Source organism: Colobus angolensis, unplaced genomic scaffold (genome assembly GCF_000951035.1).
Source record: "Colobus angolensis palliatus isolate OR3802 unplaced genomic scaffold, Cang.pa_1.0 Scaffold84, whole genome shotgun sequence".
Taxonomy (NCBI): Eukaryota; Metazoa; Chordata; class Mammalia; order Primates; family Cercopithecidae; genus Colobus; species Colobus angolensis.
This window is the reverse complement of record NW_012122265.1, coordinates 3621262-3639546: the sequence shown is the minus strand read 5'-3', so window position 1 is coordinate 3639546 and position 18285 is coordinate 3621262. Positions and strand designations below refer to the sequence as shown.

The 18285-nt window shown below is 51.7% G+C and overlaps 1 protein-coding gene across 1 annotated transcript in view; it reads right to left on the bottom strand.

The window, feature by feature from the left end:
* The window catches only part of SHANK2 (SH3 and multiple ankyrin repeat domains 2), a 688546-nt gene that overhangs the window by 596826 nt on the left and 73435 nt on the right, over window positions 1-18285 (bottom strand). Inside the window, exon 3 of the mRNA XM_011930122.1 lies at window positions 15458-15676. Within this exon, the coding sequence (XP_011785512.1) occupies window positions 15458-15664 (207 nt within the window). The 5' untranslated portion in view covers window positions 15665-15676. The remainder of the gene's footprint in view (window positions 1-15457; window positions 15677-18285) is intronic.

Here is an 18285-nt window from a genome sequence, read left to right as displayed (position 1 = left end):
ACCAAAGAAAAGAAAAAAAAAAGAATTATGCTAAATCAACTCTATCTATGCTCTATAAATGGAACAACAAAGCCTGGATGACAGCACATCTGTTTACAGCACGTTACTGAATATTGTAAGCCCACTGTTGGGACCTAATGCTCAGAAAAAGAGACTGTTTTCCAAATTTTACCGCTCCTTGACAATGCACCTTGTCACTCAAGAGCTCCGATGGAGATGCAAAAGGAGATAAACGTTTTCATGCCTGCATACACAGTATCGACTCTGCAGTCCATGGATTCAGGAGTAATTTCGACTTTCAAGTCTTATTATTTAACAATATATCTTGTAAGACTATAGCTGCCAGATTCCTCAGATGGAGCATTCCAGATGCCATTAAGAATATTCATGTGTCGTAAGAGGAAGTGAAAATGTCAACATGAAGTTGGGGAGAAGTTGATTCCAACTCTCACAAACGGTTTTTTTTTTTTTTTTGGAGTCACTCTGTCGCCCAGGCTGGAGTGCAGTGGCGTGATCTCAGCTCACCACAACCTCTGCCTCCCAGGTTCAACTGATTCTCCTGCCTCAGCCTCCTGAGTAGCTAGCTGGGACTATAGGTGCCCGCCACCACACCTGACCAATTCTTTGTATTTTTAGTAGAGACAGGGTTTCACCGTGTTAGCCAGGATGGTCTTGATCTCCTGACCTCGTGATCCACCCGCCTCAGCCTCCCAAAGTGCTGGGATTACAGGCGTGAGCCACCGCTCTCAGCAAAGAATATTCATGATTCATAAAAGGAGGTGAAAATATCAACATTAAGTTTGGAAGAAGTTGATTCCAATCTTCATAGATGACTTTGAGGGGTTCAAGCCTTCAGCGGAGGAAGGAACTGCAGGTGTGGTGGAAATAGCAAGAGAACTGGAATTAGAAGTCGGGCTGAAGATGAGACTGAATTGCTGCAGTCTCATGATAAAACTTGAATGGATGAGGAGCTGCCTCTTTGGGATGAGCAGAGGAAGTGGTTTCCCAAGATGGAATTTACTCCTGGTGAAGATGCTGTGAACACTGTTGAAATGACCACACATGATCTAGAATATTCCATAAATTCAGTGGACAAAGCAGTGCAGGGTTTGAGAAGATTTCATCCAATTTTGAAATAAGTTTTACTGTGGGTAAAATGCTATCAAACAGCATCGTATGCTACAGAGAAATCTTTCGTGAGTCAATTAATGCAGCAAACTTCTTTGCTGTCTTATTTTACAGAATTGCCACAGCCACCCCAACCTTTAGCAACCACCATTCTGATCAGTCAGCAGCCATCAACATGAGGCAAGACACTCCACCAGCAAAAAGATTACAGGCCACTGAAGATGCAGGTGACTCAAGTATTTTTAACAACAAAGTATTTTTTAATTAAGGTATATACATTACTTTTTCAGACATGATGCTATTACACACTTAATAAACTAGAGTGTAGATATAACTTTTACATGCACTGGGAAACCAAAAAATGTGTGTGCCTCATTTTATTGCAAGATTCATTTTATTGCAGTGGTCCAGAACCAGACTCATTATCTCTAAGATACGCCTGTTACGTGAGTCATTGAGAATACTGAAGAGGATGTTGATGTTCAGGTCATTTCTGGATCCGAAGAAATACTCCCTTTGTTCAGACTTACCAGGCTGCATACAACCCCACGCCCCAGCCTCCGGTGGACCAGTCATCCTCTCTGCGTCTGCCAGCTGGAGCCACACTCATCCTTTCCACCGGGGCCAAGGTCTCACGGTGCCATCCCCCTGGCCTCCTGCAGGCTGAGTTGACCACTGGGCATCCTGGGCGGGAACACAGGGAGCTGCTCCAACTGCCTGTGGCCCTCAGGCCAGCTGACCGATCCTGCTCCCTTTCCTGTCCAGCCCGTGAGTCTCGGCCTCTTCACCCTGCATTTCCTGCCTCCCAGGAAGTGGGGAGCAGTACTGAGTTTCATATTTTGCCTCAGGATGTTTCTCCTCGCTCTCTCCTAACTGGCAGGCAGGAGTCGGTCCCTCTGTCACTCAACCTCCTGAAGGCTATGATGTCCAGATCCTTCTGAAATCTGCCGCGTGCCTGGCCCAAGTGGCTCAAGGCACAGAAAGCCTGCAAGCGGACAGAACGAGATCTCCGAGACCCAAATCAGGCTTCTCCTTTATCTCCAGAGAGGCAGTGCATACAGCATGAGACCTGGGCAGTGACGGAGTGGAACAGGGCTGACACGGTCAGGAGCTGTAGAGGAGGAGTCTGTGGCTGACACCAGTCTTGTGATGATGCACACACCGATCCTCAGAAGTTCTCGGGACTTCTTCGAGCCAGCCTGTTCTCCCTAAGTTCCCTTCATACCACAAAGGCCCTCAGCCACAAAAGGGAGCTATGTCCTAGCACAAATGAACCATCCACATCTTCCTGTCCCTCCTACTCCTCCCCATCTTTCTCTCCCCCTACATCTGTCTCAGCACCACTCCAACATCCAGACAGTTAAGTGCTCCTCCCTGCCCTCGCCCAAGCTGCCTGAGGACAGGGGTTTTTTTTTTTTTTTTTTTTTTTTTTTTTGAGATGGAGTCTCACTCTTTCACCAGGCTGAAGTTCAGTGGCGCAATCTCAGCTCACTGCAACCTCTGCCTCCTGGGTTCAAGCAATTCTCCTGCCTCAGCTTCCAGAGTAGCTGGGACTACGGGCACCTGCCACCATGCCCAGCTAATTTTTGTATTTTTAGTAGAGACAGGGTTTCGCCAAGTTGGTCAACATGGTCTCGATCTCTTGACCTCATGATCCGTCTGCCTCGGCCTCCCAAAGTGCTGGGATTATAGGCATGAGCCACCGTGCCCGGCCATTTCTGTCTTTTTCTTTGCATAACCAAACCATAGCTTGTAAACGTGGATGGCATTGAACGGCACTGGATCAACATTCCAGACATGGAACACTCCTGGGTGATACCATCCAACAGTCAAGAAAGGTCTGGACTTCACGTCGGGACTGATGGGAGTTTCTGCCTACTGAGCCTTGCTTGTACTCAGTGGACTGTGCAGACTGTTAACTACAGCCATGACCCTGCGAGCGGAGGCTAGGACACCGAGGTCTGCAGAACTGTATGTCGCACAGCTAGGGTTGGCCATGCTGTTGAACAGAATGATACGCCTACACCCCTCTTAGCACAGTTCATGGTCAAGCTCCAATCAAAACCAAAGAGCAGGCTACGCAACATATGGAAACAGTCTCTACCAAAAAATAAAGAGTTTAAAAAATGAGCCAGACACGGTGGTACATGTCTGTAGCCCCAGCTACTCTGGAGGCTGAGATAGGAAGGTCCCTTGAGCTAGGAGGTTGAGTCTGCAGTGAACTATGATTGCATCACTGCATTCCAGCCTGGGTGACAGAGCAAGACCCTGACTCAAAACAAAAGAAAAAAATGGAGAGAGTGAGGGAAAGCCACTCGCACTTGGTTCCCATGAGTTACAAGTATTCTGCAAGGTGAGAGACTAAGAACTGAGACTACACAACTGTGGGCAGAATGCAGTCACTGGAGACAGGCAGAGGCAGCTGTGTTTGGCCTGAGTCTGTCACTCATGCTGAGTTATGAGTCACTCGGGCTGCCACGGCAAAAAGCACCACAGACCAGGCTGCTCAAACCACTCTGGAAGCCATAAGTCTGAGATCAAGATGTCTGCAGGGCTGGTTCCTACAGAGGCCTCTCTTCCTGGCTTGCAGACGGCCGCCTTCTCTCTGTGTCCTCAGGTGGTTGTCTCTCTGTGCGTGTCTGTGTCCTCACCTCCTCTTAAGGACTCCACTCTGATGGGACCAGGACCCACTCTTAACAACTTCATTTAACTTGATTGCCTCTGTAAAAACCCAATCTCCAAACAAAGTCTCATTCTGAGGTCCTAGGTGACGACTTCATTCGATATAGGAATTTTGGTGGGGAACAGACTTAGCCCACAGCACTGAACGACCACAGGCGAGTCTCTGCAACCCACCAAGGGCCACCACCTGCCTGTGGGGGCACACGTCTGCACTGATGAGTAAGACACGTAAACCATGGTGGATCAGCAAACCCGCACCGAAAAGTGTCTGGCCTGCGGGGGGTCACAGGAGCTTCCTGGGCCAGGCTGTTTTGATTTATAGCAACGTAGCAAGAGAGTTTCCTGTGAGAGACTAAACTGCTTTCCAAATCTGTTTTGGGTCCCGTAAAATGGCGACGATGACAGCTGATTTTGGAAGATAGTAGTGAGGGCGAGAGAGTGTCTAGACAAAGCTTGAGAAAATGGTAAATATTATACCATATAAAATAGGTCTTATTGCCGTGGGTTATCTGAAGGCTGTGGAAAGGGCCATCCACAACACGAGGCTCGGATTACACAGATGGATTCAGGAACCTCCACCTCTACGGCATCTGCTAATTCACCTTTCTCAGGTGAGACTTACATCCACCTTCCTCTTGACTTCTACCCAACCAGCCCAGGGAAAGCCAAGAGAACAAGGGGGAGGAAATGCCAGGGCAACGCAGGTCGTGGCCCCACGGGGACATTCCCTATTCAGGATCTGGAGCCAGAAACGCAGACACCCGGAACAGTCAAGATGCCAGCTCTGCAAACGCATGTAAGCAGCGTTGGGCAAGAACTCAGGAAAGCCAGAACGAAATCTAAGTTTCTGAGCACATCATTCATTACGAAGAAGCGCATTTCACATTCAGAAGTTCCTCTGCCACGATGCTTTCTGTCATCATCAATTTCTGCATGATGCAATTTTCAAGGGCCCATGATAAACACAAGCTTGGTAGGGGCCATGGAAAGGTGCACGCAAGTGTCTTCGGGCCTTTGATAGCCGTTCACGTGCAGTCTGTGTACCTGCGCGCCTCTGACGAACAACCGACGTCAGGGTCACCCCAAACTCCAATTGGTTTATTCCCAAATGCAATTATCCAAATGAGATAATACTTCTTACTGCGGACAGAGGCCCACTGGGCTGGTACGCGTGGTGGCAAACACTAAGACTCTCGCACGGGTAACACCCGAAGCTGAAATCAGAGATGTCAATGGAACAGGGAAATACGGGGTGACCTTGACTCAGAAGGACAGCCTGGTCAGGGGGTGCTGAGGTCCAAGGGTCAGGCTTAGCGTTTCTGCATGTGTAAATGACAATAAAGGGTAACGTAGCCATGGATTCGTTTTTCCAATTAGAACATTTTTCACACAGTGAAAGCTTCATGGCAGCCGCTGGATGCTGTGGCGAAGGGGTGGGCACACCGTAACTCCGGGCGATTAGTAAAGAGGCTGCCTGCCTGTCTCTGCTATTGTCAAGGGGATGCTAAACTGGGAGACACTGCTTGGTGCTGCCAGTGGTCCATGGACTCCTTGGGGGTGACTTAATCTTCCTCTTTCCATAGCCATGATTTCAGGCAGTGCCATCGTAAAGCAGAGACCAGATGCTGGCTAGAGAAATCCCTTTAGGAGCAGTAAATTGAAATGAAGTAACAGGCAGCCATCGAGGGGAGTTATAATTAAAAAGTCCTGACTGCAGACACAAAACACTTACTACGCACCCACAGCCTGGCTCGTAAGTGCGTTAAACACATCATCTCTTCCTTATGTTCTCCAGGAGGTGGCATTAGCACCCCCACGCCCAAAGAGGAACGCTCCAAAACTCCAGATCGTTTCCAGAGCCACACAGCTGCAAGAGGAGGAGCGGGGATTAAGGGGGTCCCCGAGACCGAGCTAATGAGTTCAACTCGATCCCGGCAGCACACAGACGGAGCTGTGAGTCAGGAAGATTAAGCCAGCAGGAGGTCAGAAAGTGGATTAAAGACGAGGCCACAGAGGCTGGTGAGGCTGCTGCTGGGACGCAGATGCTGCTCGGAAGCTGTGATGCGGGAGGCCTCGTCCACCCAGAAGGGAGGGCAGCGAGGGAAGGGTGGAGGCTGGCGGGGAGGCAGAGTCGGAGCCAGGCTGGAGAAATTGCCCAGGTCCAACCTCAGAGCAAAGATGCTGGAAAAAAGCCCCACCCTTGGATTGAACACAGAAAAGTAAAAACTGATGATCTGTGGCCCTGGTATTGCCACCCTCTGGATAAGCCTTACCAGATTGGGATGGCAGCAAAGAAGGGACGGCTACTCCTCACCAGCATGGCCTCAAACTACAATACTCCCCCCACAGTGTGGGATTTACAGAGCTTTGCTACAGAACGTGTAGTAATTCCAGACCAAAGCCACTTTTCCCATACATTATTTTCTCCATGAGATTTAAGATATTAACTCTAAGCTGAGGCAGAAGAGCACCTCAAGTCAGACGTTTCCCGTGCAGGCTACGGAGACCCCTGCAAACTGGGGCAATCTCTCCCACGTACAAAGCTCGATCTCAATACGTAACAGAGGAAGGGTCCACATACAGTCCTTACAATATTTGTTTTAAATGATGTGTAAGAAAATAAAGTTCTTCTCTGCCTTTATGGAGGGCGCCCTGTGACATGAATGATAACCAATATGATCAAGGCTCGACTTTCCATGGTAACTTCCACTGGAGAGCCCCAGGGCCTTCCCTTTTGTTTTAAACAATTTGTAATGCACCAATTTCTTGATTAAAACAGTCAAGTGTAAACCACTCCTCTTAAGGACAGGGAGGCTAGTCTTCATTGCTGTATTACAGAGACAGTGGAGGCAGAGGGAAGGCTGAGGGGCTGGGGAGCGGCACTCTCTTTGGTCTTAGCAACCAGTTAATGAAACCACAAAGGAAATCAGATTCTATGCCTTCCACCTCCTCAAGAGGTAATCCAAATACATACTACAAAGGACATGGCAGGGCTACTCAAAGTGGAGACCAAAGATCCTAACCATTTATTTCTATAATCAAGAGAATGGATAGATGGGTGAATGAGTGGATGGAGGGAGTGAGGGAGGGGTGAGGTGGGTAGGAGGATGAGTGGATGGGTGGCTGGGTAGGTGGGTGGCTGGGTGGATGCATGGATGGATGGATGGATGGATGGATGGATGGATGGATGGACGGACGGACGGACGGACGGACGGACGGACGGGTAGGTGGGTCGGTGGATGGATGGATGGATGGCTGGCTGGCTGGCTGGCTGGCTGGCTGGCTGAGTAGGTGGGTAGGTGGGTGGGTGGAGGCCAAGGAGCCCTCCTGCCACCTACTCCCCAGCAGGCCCAGGTGTTGAGGAGAACACAGCAGAAGGTAAATCTGACCAGAACCGGCTTTCTACCTGGAAAAATCCACCTGAAGGAGTCAAGAACAAACCTTCCTGAAGTGGAATTAAGAGGCTACCATTCAGGATCACGGCCACCCAAGCCGCCAATCTCCCAGACACACAAACTCCATCAACTCCTAGTAGACGACACCCAGCTCTCACCTCGCAGGGGCCAGGAACAAGGAGTCAGACACACACACAGCAAAGCATCCAAACACAACTTCTGACGGTAACAAACCACACCCCTGCACCAGCCCTCTCACAATGGGGCGGGGAGGGGGGGCACTCTCACACAGCAAAGCTTCCAAACGCCGTTTCTGACGGTAACAAACCACACTCCTGCACCAGCTGTCCAGAGCTCCCTCTCACAATGGGGTGGCGGGGGGCACACTCAACACAGCAAAGCTTCCAAATGCAGCTTCTAACGGTAACAAACCACCCCTGCACCGGCCGTCCAGAGCCCCCTCTCACAATGGGCGGGTGCCTCATGGTCTCTGAGGATGAGGAGCCAGCCCCAGGTACAGGAGGGGAAGATAGGCTCAGACGTTGCCAGGACAGGTAGAGTCCTCCCAATATTCAAAAGCAGAGGAATCCTCAAATACGAAATGCAAATGCAGTAATTATGTGTCTGTGACCAAAAAGAAGGGATTAAATCCTGAAGGAGGAGGAGGTGAAACCTCCTTGCTCCTGGGGTTCTATTTTAATCCACAATAATAAGCAGGCAGGCCAAGGTCACTTTGGAATCAAGCATATCAGCCTGGGTGTGGTGGTTCATGCCTGTAATCCCAGCACTTTGGGAGGCTGAGATGGGAGGATCACTTGAGCCCAGGAGTTCGAAACCTCTCTGGACAATATAGTGAGACCCTGTCTCTACTAAAAAGAAAAAACAAATTCCCAGTGTGGTGGTGTGCACTTCAGAAGCTGAGGCAGGAGGACCCCTTGAGCCAAGAGTGCAGTGAGTCATGACTGCATCACTGAACTCTAGCCTGAGTGACAGAGCAAGACCCTATCTCAAAAAAAAAAAAAAAAGAAAGAAAGGAAGGAAGGAAGGAAGGAAAGAAAGAAGGAAAGAAGGAAAGAAAAGAAAGAAAGGAAGGAAGGAAGGGAGGGAGGGAGGGAGGGAGGAAGGAAGGAAAGAAAGAAAGAGAAAAATCTGAGAGTCCATTTGGAAGCAGCAGACAGACGAGAGGACATCCCTGTCAGCAGGTGTGTGCCACAGGGTGAGGCAGCACAGGGGGAATGAGAGGGCAGGGGCCTCCCAGCATGGCAAAGGTATTAATGAGCATTGATGTATGGGTGGGGAGAGAGGGAGGACAGCTGAGTGACAATGTGTGGTCTTTGAGGGGGTCAGGATGGCAGTGCAAACGCTTTTTCCTAAATGAAGTACCCCACTTGAAGATGCACCTGCTTTACAAATGGAAGCACTGACTCAAGCACAGAACGGGACACTCGTTTTCCCAAAGCGTCTGCCGGGAGGTGGGCCAGGTTGCAGAGCTCGGCCCTCAGAGTGACAGCTGAGCTAGTCGGTGCCAGTCCTTGGGGAGAGGCAGACGTGGGGCTGACGTACACACCCCAGGAGAGCCCGAGAAAGGCCACTGCAGCCCCATTCTATTTTCTTCTCTGCTCTCCTTGCAACATGGCATTCACTGTGGATTAAAAGAGAAACCGCTTCGGGCCATGGGGCCCGTTTTCTTCCCTCTTCCTCATTCACGCCCCCCTAGAAATAACAGAGCTCACCGTAGTTTGTATTGATTTTGGCACATGCCACTTGTGTAAAAGGCCACACTGAATGTCCGGTGCCAGCGCTCCACCACAGCGCATTTCAGAGGACGCAGAGATGCTGCCCTCCCTGTGCCCAGAGCCCACCCCACCACTCCCTGCATGGCCTGGGAAGCCCGCCCACACAAGACTATTCAAGTGAGGGCTCTGGTTGTGCCTGAAGGGTCATGGGCACTGCTAGAGGCTCTCACTCAATGACTTAAAGCTTCAGTCCCACTGGAGGGTGAGGCTCAGAAACAGCACTCACTCGGCCAGCAGCAGTGGGCCCGGACAGCAGGGGAGGAGGGGCAGCATCTGGGGAGAAGAGGGGCTGCCCAGGTGCTTCTCCAGGACCAACTCCCAGCTGGCGGGCACTGGGGCCTCGGTGCACACTCACTCGGCAGCTCCTGGCTGGCTCCTCCAGGCACGGTTCCGGGAACTGTCTCGTGTCCCTGGCTACACAGAGGACTCAGCCCCACAAGGGATTTCACACGGGAACAATGTCTGCTTTGTTGCTGAGAGCTCACACCCAGAGGATTTCTGGTTTTAGCCTCCAGGGGCTTTGTTTGCCTTGAACAGAGTGAAGCAAAGTGGTCTTCAGAAGGTTCCAGAAACAACCAGGCTCCCACGAGTGGAGACTAAACACTGAAGGCTTTCACGAGGAGGTGCTACAGATTAAATCTGGGCTGGAGCAGAGCTGTGGCTCCATCCGTCACTCCAACAGGTCTCCAGTGTCTCTAGCAAAGTGGGCAGAACACCTGCTGGAGAAACAACCCCTGCCCTGCAAGGGGAAGACGACCCCTTGACGCTGTCAAGGACAGCGTCAAACAGGCAGGGAGGCCGGGTCCGGCCGGGTGTAGGAGGCCCCTGATCTCCCGACACCCTTGCCCCACTGCCGATGGAGGACCTCGATGGCTGCGATGACCAGGGCCTCCCTCCTGTGTGGCTGATGAGAGCCTCCGAGTGTGGGTGGCACCTCCAGGAGGGTGGACTCAGGAGAACGGAAACAGTAATGGGCCCCTTGTGGGTGCTCCCCGGGCTGGACGCCAACCCGCAATGGCTCACTTCACAAGTGGTGTTTGTGTCCCAACAGGTGGAACCCCGAGGCTCAGACCTTCAGACCCTCGCCCAAAAGCAGAGTGAATGGCGAGGGGGCATGTGAGTCTGACTCACGCTGGGACGACTGGGGCCGGGGCTGCTTCGAACACAGCGCTGCCTGCTGGCCGCCTTCCTGCCAGGAATCCGACTTGCAGGTGCAAATCAGCCCAGTACCAAGCAGCTGGTGGCACAGCCAACGCCAGTATCCCAGGGCTTCCACCCAGCAGGTTTCAAGGCCCAAGGCTGGGAACCCCCAGGACACTGGCTCTGCCCAGCACCAAGCAGTTGGTGGTGCAGCCAATGCCAGCATCCCAGGGCTTCCACCCAGCAGATTTCAAGGCCCAAGGCTGGGAACCCCCGGGACACTGGCTCTGCCCCTCACTGGCTCTGGAGTCTGACCCTCCTGTTCCCATCTGTAAACTGGGATTAAACATAAACCCTCCCCATGACTAGGAGGGGGCAGTGGGGCTCCCGGGGCTGGCTGGTGCCCTGCGCCTTCCTCCGCCTGCAGGTTACACGCTGTGCTCCGTCTGAGCACATGGGACACACGCCCTCTGGACAGGTGTGTTATCCTTCAATAAAGATGCTCACAGTGCTGTCTACCTCAAGGCTGACAGCACGTTGGGAGGCTGAGGTGGGCAAATCACTTGAAGTCAGGAGTTCGAGACCAGCCTGGCCAACATGGTGAGACCCCCTCTCTACTAAAAATTAAAAGAAAAAAATTATCCGGGTGTGGTGGTGGGTGGCTGTAATCCCAGCTACTCAGGAGGCTGAGGCAGGAGAATCGCTTGAATCTGGGAGGCGGGAGACAGAGGTTGCCGTGAGCTGAGATAGTGGGCAGATCACCTGAGGTCAGGAGTTGGAGGTCAGTCTGACCAACATTGTAAAAAAAAAAAAAAAAAAAAAGAACGGCAAACAAACAGAAAAATGCCAAGCAATTAAAGCAATTAGAGAAAAAGATAACAGATATGAACAAGGAAAATCCAATATAGGCATAATTACTATCCCTGAAATAAAAGATCCAACCGATAACACAGAAAAAGTAACAAAACACAGGAAAAATCATTAAAATGAAAACGTCCTTAAACAGAATCTTCAGAGAGAAAGTTTTTCTAGGAAAAACCAAGAATGCCCAACACCAAACACTTCCTGGTCCAGCAATGGAAGCTACTTCTTTAGGAATCTAGTCCAAAACAAAAAGTCACCTATGAGATGGAAAAAATAAATCTGTTGGCCTCAGATGTATTCAAAGCAACGTTCAGGGCAAGAAAACAATCAAACAACATCCCCGCAGACGGGAAATTGTGACTCAAAAATACAGAGGAGGTCAGGTATGGTGGCTCACGCCTGCAATCCCAGCACTTTGGGAGACTGAGGCAGGTGGATCACCTGAGGTCAGGAGTTCAAGACCAGCCTGGGCAACATGGTGAAATCCCATCTCTACTAAAAAAATACAAAAAAATTAGCTGGGCGTGGCAGCAGGCACCTGTAATCCCAGTTACTTGGGAGGCTGAGACAGGAGAATCGTTTGATTCCGGGAGGTGGAGGTTGCAGTGAGTGGAGATCGCGCCACTGCACACCAGCCTGGGTGACAGAGACTCTGTCTCAAAAAACAAACAAACAAAAAACCCACAGAAGAAAAGAGTTTTCAAGCCGGAGGGAACAAGTTGACATTTTCAAAACACAGCCAATCCTCACTATGCATGAATTTTGGATTGGGGGTGTGCCTACTCACTAAAATTTATTTGTAACCCCAAAAGCAATGCTTTTCGCACAAAACAGCCAAACGTTTCAGTTGCCCGATGCGCGGGTTCCCACGGGAGGGTGAACAAGGTCGTGGTCCGACTTTCTGTCTCAGCTCTCACCTTGCAAACAGGCATCTGACTGCAGCCCACAGAGTGTCATGATTCTCACATTGTTTGTGCTTTCTCTTGGTGACTTTGCCATTTAAGAGGGGCCCTAGTGAAGGGCTGAAGTGCTGTCTACTTGTCCCTAAGGCAAGAAGGCTGTCATGAGCTTCACACAGAAAACGTGCCAGAGAAGCTTCACTGAGGCCTGCGGGAAAGCACTGTTGGCTGTGAGTTCCATGTTAATGAATCACCATTACATATTAAATAAGGCATCTTTAAACAGCAACACACATAAAGCAAGACTGCGTACTGACCTATGGTCAAACATGCGACCAGGGGCTTGTAGGAATCAAACCCTGCACTTCCCCTGGGAGCAATGGCCAAGGCGTCACTCATTCAGCATCTGTGGCAGCTTTTTAGAACACAAGTACCACAGCTAATGAGCATCGACCGTCCATTCGCTGAGAAAGCACTGCTCTCAGGAACTCTTCCTAAAAAATCCCACTGAACAATGAATTCCCTCCGATTAAAGACAAAACAACAACCAGAAAAGGATCCGGCAAAAGTAAAGGCCACTGCAAAGACAACTGACGGCAGCGACCCCCTCAAGACAGAGAGAGCGGCTGCGCGCCCTGGAGGCATGGCGGATAGTAAGTGGGAGGGAGAGTGACAACGTGCGAGAAGTCACTGTCCACACCCAGCAAGGCTCAGGAGGTGGGGGAGGGGAAGTGCGTGTGCGCGCGCGTGGGTGCACCCTTGCACACATAACTAGCTACTCATTCACCAAACTGATGCCCTTTTCTTCCTGGGCTCAGACCTCCACTGCGTTTCCCAGCCTACTCTGCAGTCAGGTGCAACCTCCTCATGAAACCAGGGAAGATGATGCACTTTACAAGTTCTGTCTCTTCCTCTCTTATCTTCTGGGCAGATACAGAGGACCCTGTGGAAGATTCCAGAGCTCCAGGGAATGGTCCAGCTATCGAATGGAAAGAGTCTGGGTCCCTGAATGTCTGTCTGGATCAGAACTTCCCACCTGTCCATCCTGCCAAACCAGGTGGACTGAGAAAAGAGAAAAAACTAAAGCATTGATATGTTAAGTGCCTGACATTTGGAGGCCTTTTATTACAGCAATGAGCTTAGTTTACCCCTAAACCATATAGGAAGAGGACACAGTGAGAAGGCAAAAAAACTGTAATAAAAAACAAAACAAATTCCAGCCTTCCAGTGTTTCATAATCACTTCTTTTAACTTCACAGATTTAGCTGGAAAAAAGTCTCTTGTGACAAAAAAAAAAAAATAAAAGAAGCATTTCCTTCACCATCTTTTTCTCCTCTTATACTCAGATAAAATAACATTGATGATGTTCATTTCTCAAGAGCGTGTGTGGTTTGAGCCCACATTTACCAAGGTATTTCTATCCATATACACATCCACCCATTGCCTGTAATCCTGCAGAGAGGTATGTCGGAATGGGGGTCCACAAGTGTTGATGTGACCTCCACTGCTGAGTCTGGCATTTGTGCTTTCCTGCATTACTTGATCTTTATATAATAATCATTTATAGCTTTTATAAGAGGCATTAAATAACACAGAAGAAGGAACTCCAAAAGACCACGCCTATCCTCCTGAACAGCCTTTGTACTACCAGGGCAGCCCCTGGGCCCCGTGGCATGGCCAGATGAGCTCTGGGGCATCAGGCCACCCTGAGCTTCCCCCACCATGGGTGTCTAATCTTTTGGCTTCCCTGGGCCACATGGGAAGAAGAATTGTCTTAGGTTACACATAAAATACACTAACACTACAGAGAGCTGATAAGCTAAAAAGAAGAAAAAAGTTGCAAAAAAAAAAAAAAAAAAAACCTCTCAGAATATTTTCAGGGAGTTTATGCATTTGTGTTGAGTCACTTTCAAAGCCGTCCTGGGCTGCATGTGGCCCACGGGCCTTGGTTTGGACAAGCTTGTCCTAGACGGTGAAGCCACTTGGCTGAGCACATCCCTAGAAGGCATGTGTTAGCCCCCTCAGCCCAGTTAGCGTCTCTCCCAGAAGGAGCAGGGCTGGGGGTAGGCTGAGCAGAGGGTCCCTGCTGGACTGCAAGCTGCTGGCACTGGGGGAAGAGGAGACACACATTTAGCCCTCGCTGGGGACCAAGCCCTGAGAGGTGCTAACCCCAGGGCATCTCTTACTTAGCCCCTCCACAATACCAGGAACTGGGACCCTGGATGGGCACCAAGTGAGGCACCAGCAACACAGCCAGTGGGCAGCACAATGCTTCCCCGATCACCAGCACCTGGGCCTCCCTTCCCCATCGCGGCTGGGGACAGGAGACTATACTCAGAGTCAGGGTGGATGCGGAGCACTGGGCTCGCCTCCTCAAGCACCTGCAGCAGCCTACACCGCCAGCCCACCTCTCCTCGTCCCTTTCACCCAAAGCTAAAATGAGAAGGGTCCTCCCAGCCCACTGAGGCCCCAGGAGACCCTTCTAGAAAGCACAGATGGAGACTCTCAGGAGCCTCACCCAGATGCCCCTCTGAGTCCTAACTCTCAGATGTCCACCATGTTCTACTCCACAGCAAAAGGGCTTCGTACCAACTGCCCCTACTACTGTCACCCCCACCCGCTTCCCCAGGTGGACAGACGGCGTGTGAAATGCTCACAGGCCAACCCTACTAGGCGCCTGTCCGCAACCATGATGTTTGCTCCATGCTTCCAGCTCTGTCCCACACCTCCGATTTGAAATCACGTGCAGCACAGTCCCTGCTGTGAGGAAGAGGGAACGCGGCTGGGCAACCGGCCCCCAGCTTGCTCAGGTGGATTCAGGCAGAAGATAAAGCCACACCCCTTCCTCTGCACACGAAGGTCCCCTTTACAGACAGCCCCAGTTCCCAGGGGCCATCGTCCTCCTCGGGGAGGCAAATCCAACAATGGGGACCCCCAGGCATAAGGACAGATGTCCAGGGCCCAGCCAGCGTGGGCCAGGGCAGCCTGAGGGCTCTGGGGGGCACAGGAATGACACTGGGCCCAGGGCTGGAGGGACAGGAGGAGGCAGACAGTAGCCACGTGGGGAGGAGTGCTCAGAGCTGTACCCCCTGGAAGTGGGGGAGCATGGGACCCTGCCCCTCGGGCATGGTGGAGTCCGGCACCAGGAAGAGGCAGGGCGAGGCCTGAGAGCCTCCTGCACTTGGTGCTAGAAGCCAGTGGCAGGTGCGCCTGCTGCCTGGGTTTCCTCTGCAAGGCTGTGAAATGCTCCTCTCCATCTCTGGGCCCCTTGCCTCAGGTCTGGTACATAGCAGACGCTCAGAGAATGTTTGTGGATGGAGGCAGGGACAGTGACCACGACAACATGATGTGAGGCCAGTGGTAGCAGGGAGGGGAGGCGGGCACGGGAGGGAGCCTGCGGGGAGAGGGGCAGAAGTATGGAGCAAGGAAGGAGCACGGTGTGCCTGGAGAAGTCGGGACCGTGGGTCCGGGGAGGACCAGAGCAGCCCTCTGGTGTTCAAGCCACAGGTGACATCATCCAGATGGGAACCAAAGAGCAGACCACAAGGCTCACCGTCTGCTGCAGGTCATGGATGATGACGCGGATCACCAGCGTGTTGCCCTGGCTCTCCTCCGTCCTGGCACCGCCCGGCTTCTCCGCAGTGGCCCGGATCGTGTCGTAGATGGTCTCTTCTTTGGAGCTGTCTGACTCCGACCCCACGGAGTAGTCGGAGAAGCTCTGGGCCATCTCGTCCTCACTGGATGTTGGGCTGCGCGGCATGGCTGCCTGTGTCTTCGAAGTGGGAAGAAGGAAGACAAAGAACAGGAAATGTGAAAATGAAAGAAAACCCAGGGGCAAGGTGGACGCTGGCACTGGAACACACGTGGTGGACTTGCTTTCACAGTCGTGTCTGCTGGTGTGACCGCCAGCCGAGGGCTCCGTGTATGCACACGTACAAATCCCAAAGAGTGGACACGAGTCAGCACTGCCTGCCCTCCCTGGAGCCTGAGCAAGAGGCAGCAGCCAGGATCCAGAAAAACCCTGCAAACTCTGGTACCAGAGCCATGAAATCCCAGCACTCAAAAGGAGCCTGAGCTAGCCCGGGATGACCACAGCTTACAAAGATGAAGCAGAGGTCCACCAAGGCCATCTGAGCTGCTCAAGGTAAGAAAAAAGGCTGCCTTTTGTTTTCCTTGGAGGACAGAGCTGCAGGAGAGGAAGAAACACAGGTCAGAATGGCGGCAAGTTCATGCTATAATAACCCCCTCTGCTTTAAACACAGGGCAATGATAGGTACCACGTAAAAACAGAGCAAAAAGCCAGGGCCAGGCTCACAGATGAGAGAACCTCCCAGACCAGGACTGGAGAGGAACCCGAGTCATGAGCAGACTGCAGCCATCAGACTCGGGGGTCCCCAAGAGGCAGGGGCAGCTGAGAGTGCAACTTCCTCAAGGTCAAGTGCAATAAAAATTACCCCACAAAGAGTCAGGTCAGGTTGCCAAGGGCCACCTTACACCAAGGCTTTATTTTTTGAGATGGGGTTTCACTCGTCAGCCAGGCTGGAGTGCAATGGCGCGATCTCGGCTCACCGCAACCTCCGCCTCCCGGGTTCAAATGATTCACCTGCCTCAGCCTCCCAAGTAGCTGGGATTACAGGCATGCACCACTACACCCAGTTAATTTTGTATCTTTAGTAGAGACAGGGTTTCTCCATGTTGGTCAGGCTGGTCTCAAACTCCTGACCTCAGGTGACCCACCTGCCTTGGCCTCCCAAAGTGCTGGGATTACAGGTGTGAGTCACAGCACACAGCCAGACCAAGGCTTTCAAGAAGGACACAGACTGAACTCTGGGGACAGCCATCCACTATTTGGTGGCTGCATCTATGGCATCCTCCACCTCTGCAGGGCAGGAGTGCAGAAAGGGTTGGATAAAAGTTGACTTGACCCCGGCGATGGCGTGGACTGGTGGAGGAAGGGCCGTGCTGAACCAGCAATTCCACTTCTGGGTGTATTCTGTAGGGAAGGGTGAGGCCACTTGCATGCGGAAAAGCATCTAAGATTGTTCCCTGCCAAAGCAGCACATGGAAATGCATGGTCACCCTGACTGTTTAGGGACCACTTGATCAAGCTGTGGTCTCTTCATTCCCATGAACTCCACAGCCGTGACAATGAATGAACCCAAGCTGCATGCGGATGATCCCCGAAACGTAACACTGTGCAAAAGGAAGGCAATTTGCGGAAGGATTCAAACTATATACAATCATTTCCAGATAAAGGCTGGAAAGATGTCACACAGTCCCGCAGACGGTACATGGGCATTTCCACCCTGCGTAATGGCGCAGAAGCAGTCAACTGGAAGGGCACAGGCCCAACGCAGGAGAGCAGTTCCCTCTCAGAGGAAGTCAGGGTGGGCTGCGCTGACCACGTCGCTTTGAGCCAGGCACTTCTGAAAGCAGTTCCAGCAACTGCGGCACAAGGTCAAACTTGATACAGTTGAGGACACAGATGTTTGCCGTATTATTCTCTCTGTTAGAAATCATTCACTAGGAGCAAGGAAGGAGGGCTGGAGTAGCGGGGGCAGAAGAGGCCACCCCAAAATATGCCACCTGGGCATAAGGCCCGTCCTGAGCCGAAGACGATGGAGGAGAAACAGGTGGGAGAACGGCTCGCTGCCTTACCCCGCCGCCGGTGTGCCTCAAAGCAAGACGTAAATTCAGACGGCGCACCCACCCCCACCACACCAGGAAGGACAGAAGTTCATCACTGGAAACAGCTTTAGACCCTTGTCAGCTCTGCCCTGGAGGAACCTATGGAGCCAGCTTCACCAACAGACTAGCCTTCAGCTGCTGTTCCTTTCCTGCAGCTCAGCCACCTCCTAATTGACCTGTCCAGGAATTCACAGTCCTTTCCCTTTGTCTTGTCTCTTCTCTACAGATGTGCTGTTCCTGCACTGAGGCACTATCCAAGCCCAAGCTCTAGCCACATTTTGAGATACTCTTCATGGACAGGTGCTCCACGTGTCCACAAACTGTTTTTCTCTTGGGACTCTGTCTTATGTCAGCTCAATTTCAGGGCCTCAGGTAGAGAGGAGGGTAGCAGGAAAATAAATTTCTCCTCTGCAGGGGGAGGGATTAGAAGAAGGAAGGAGGGGAGGGAGGTGGATACATGAATGGATGGATGGCTGGCTGGCTGGCTGGCTGTGTGTGTAGGTGAGAAGGAGGAAAGAAGTGAGGGAGGGAAGGAGAAAAGGAAGGAAGGAGGGAGGGAAGGAGGGAAGGAGGAAAGGAGGGAGGGAGGGAGGGAAAGAAGGAAGGAGAGAAGGAAAGAAGGAAGGAAAAAGGGAGGAAGGAAAAAGGGAGGGAGGAAAGAAGGGAGGGAGAGAGGAAAGAAGGGAGGGAGAG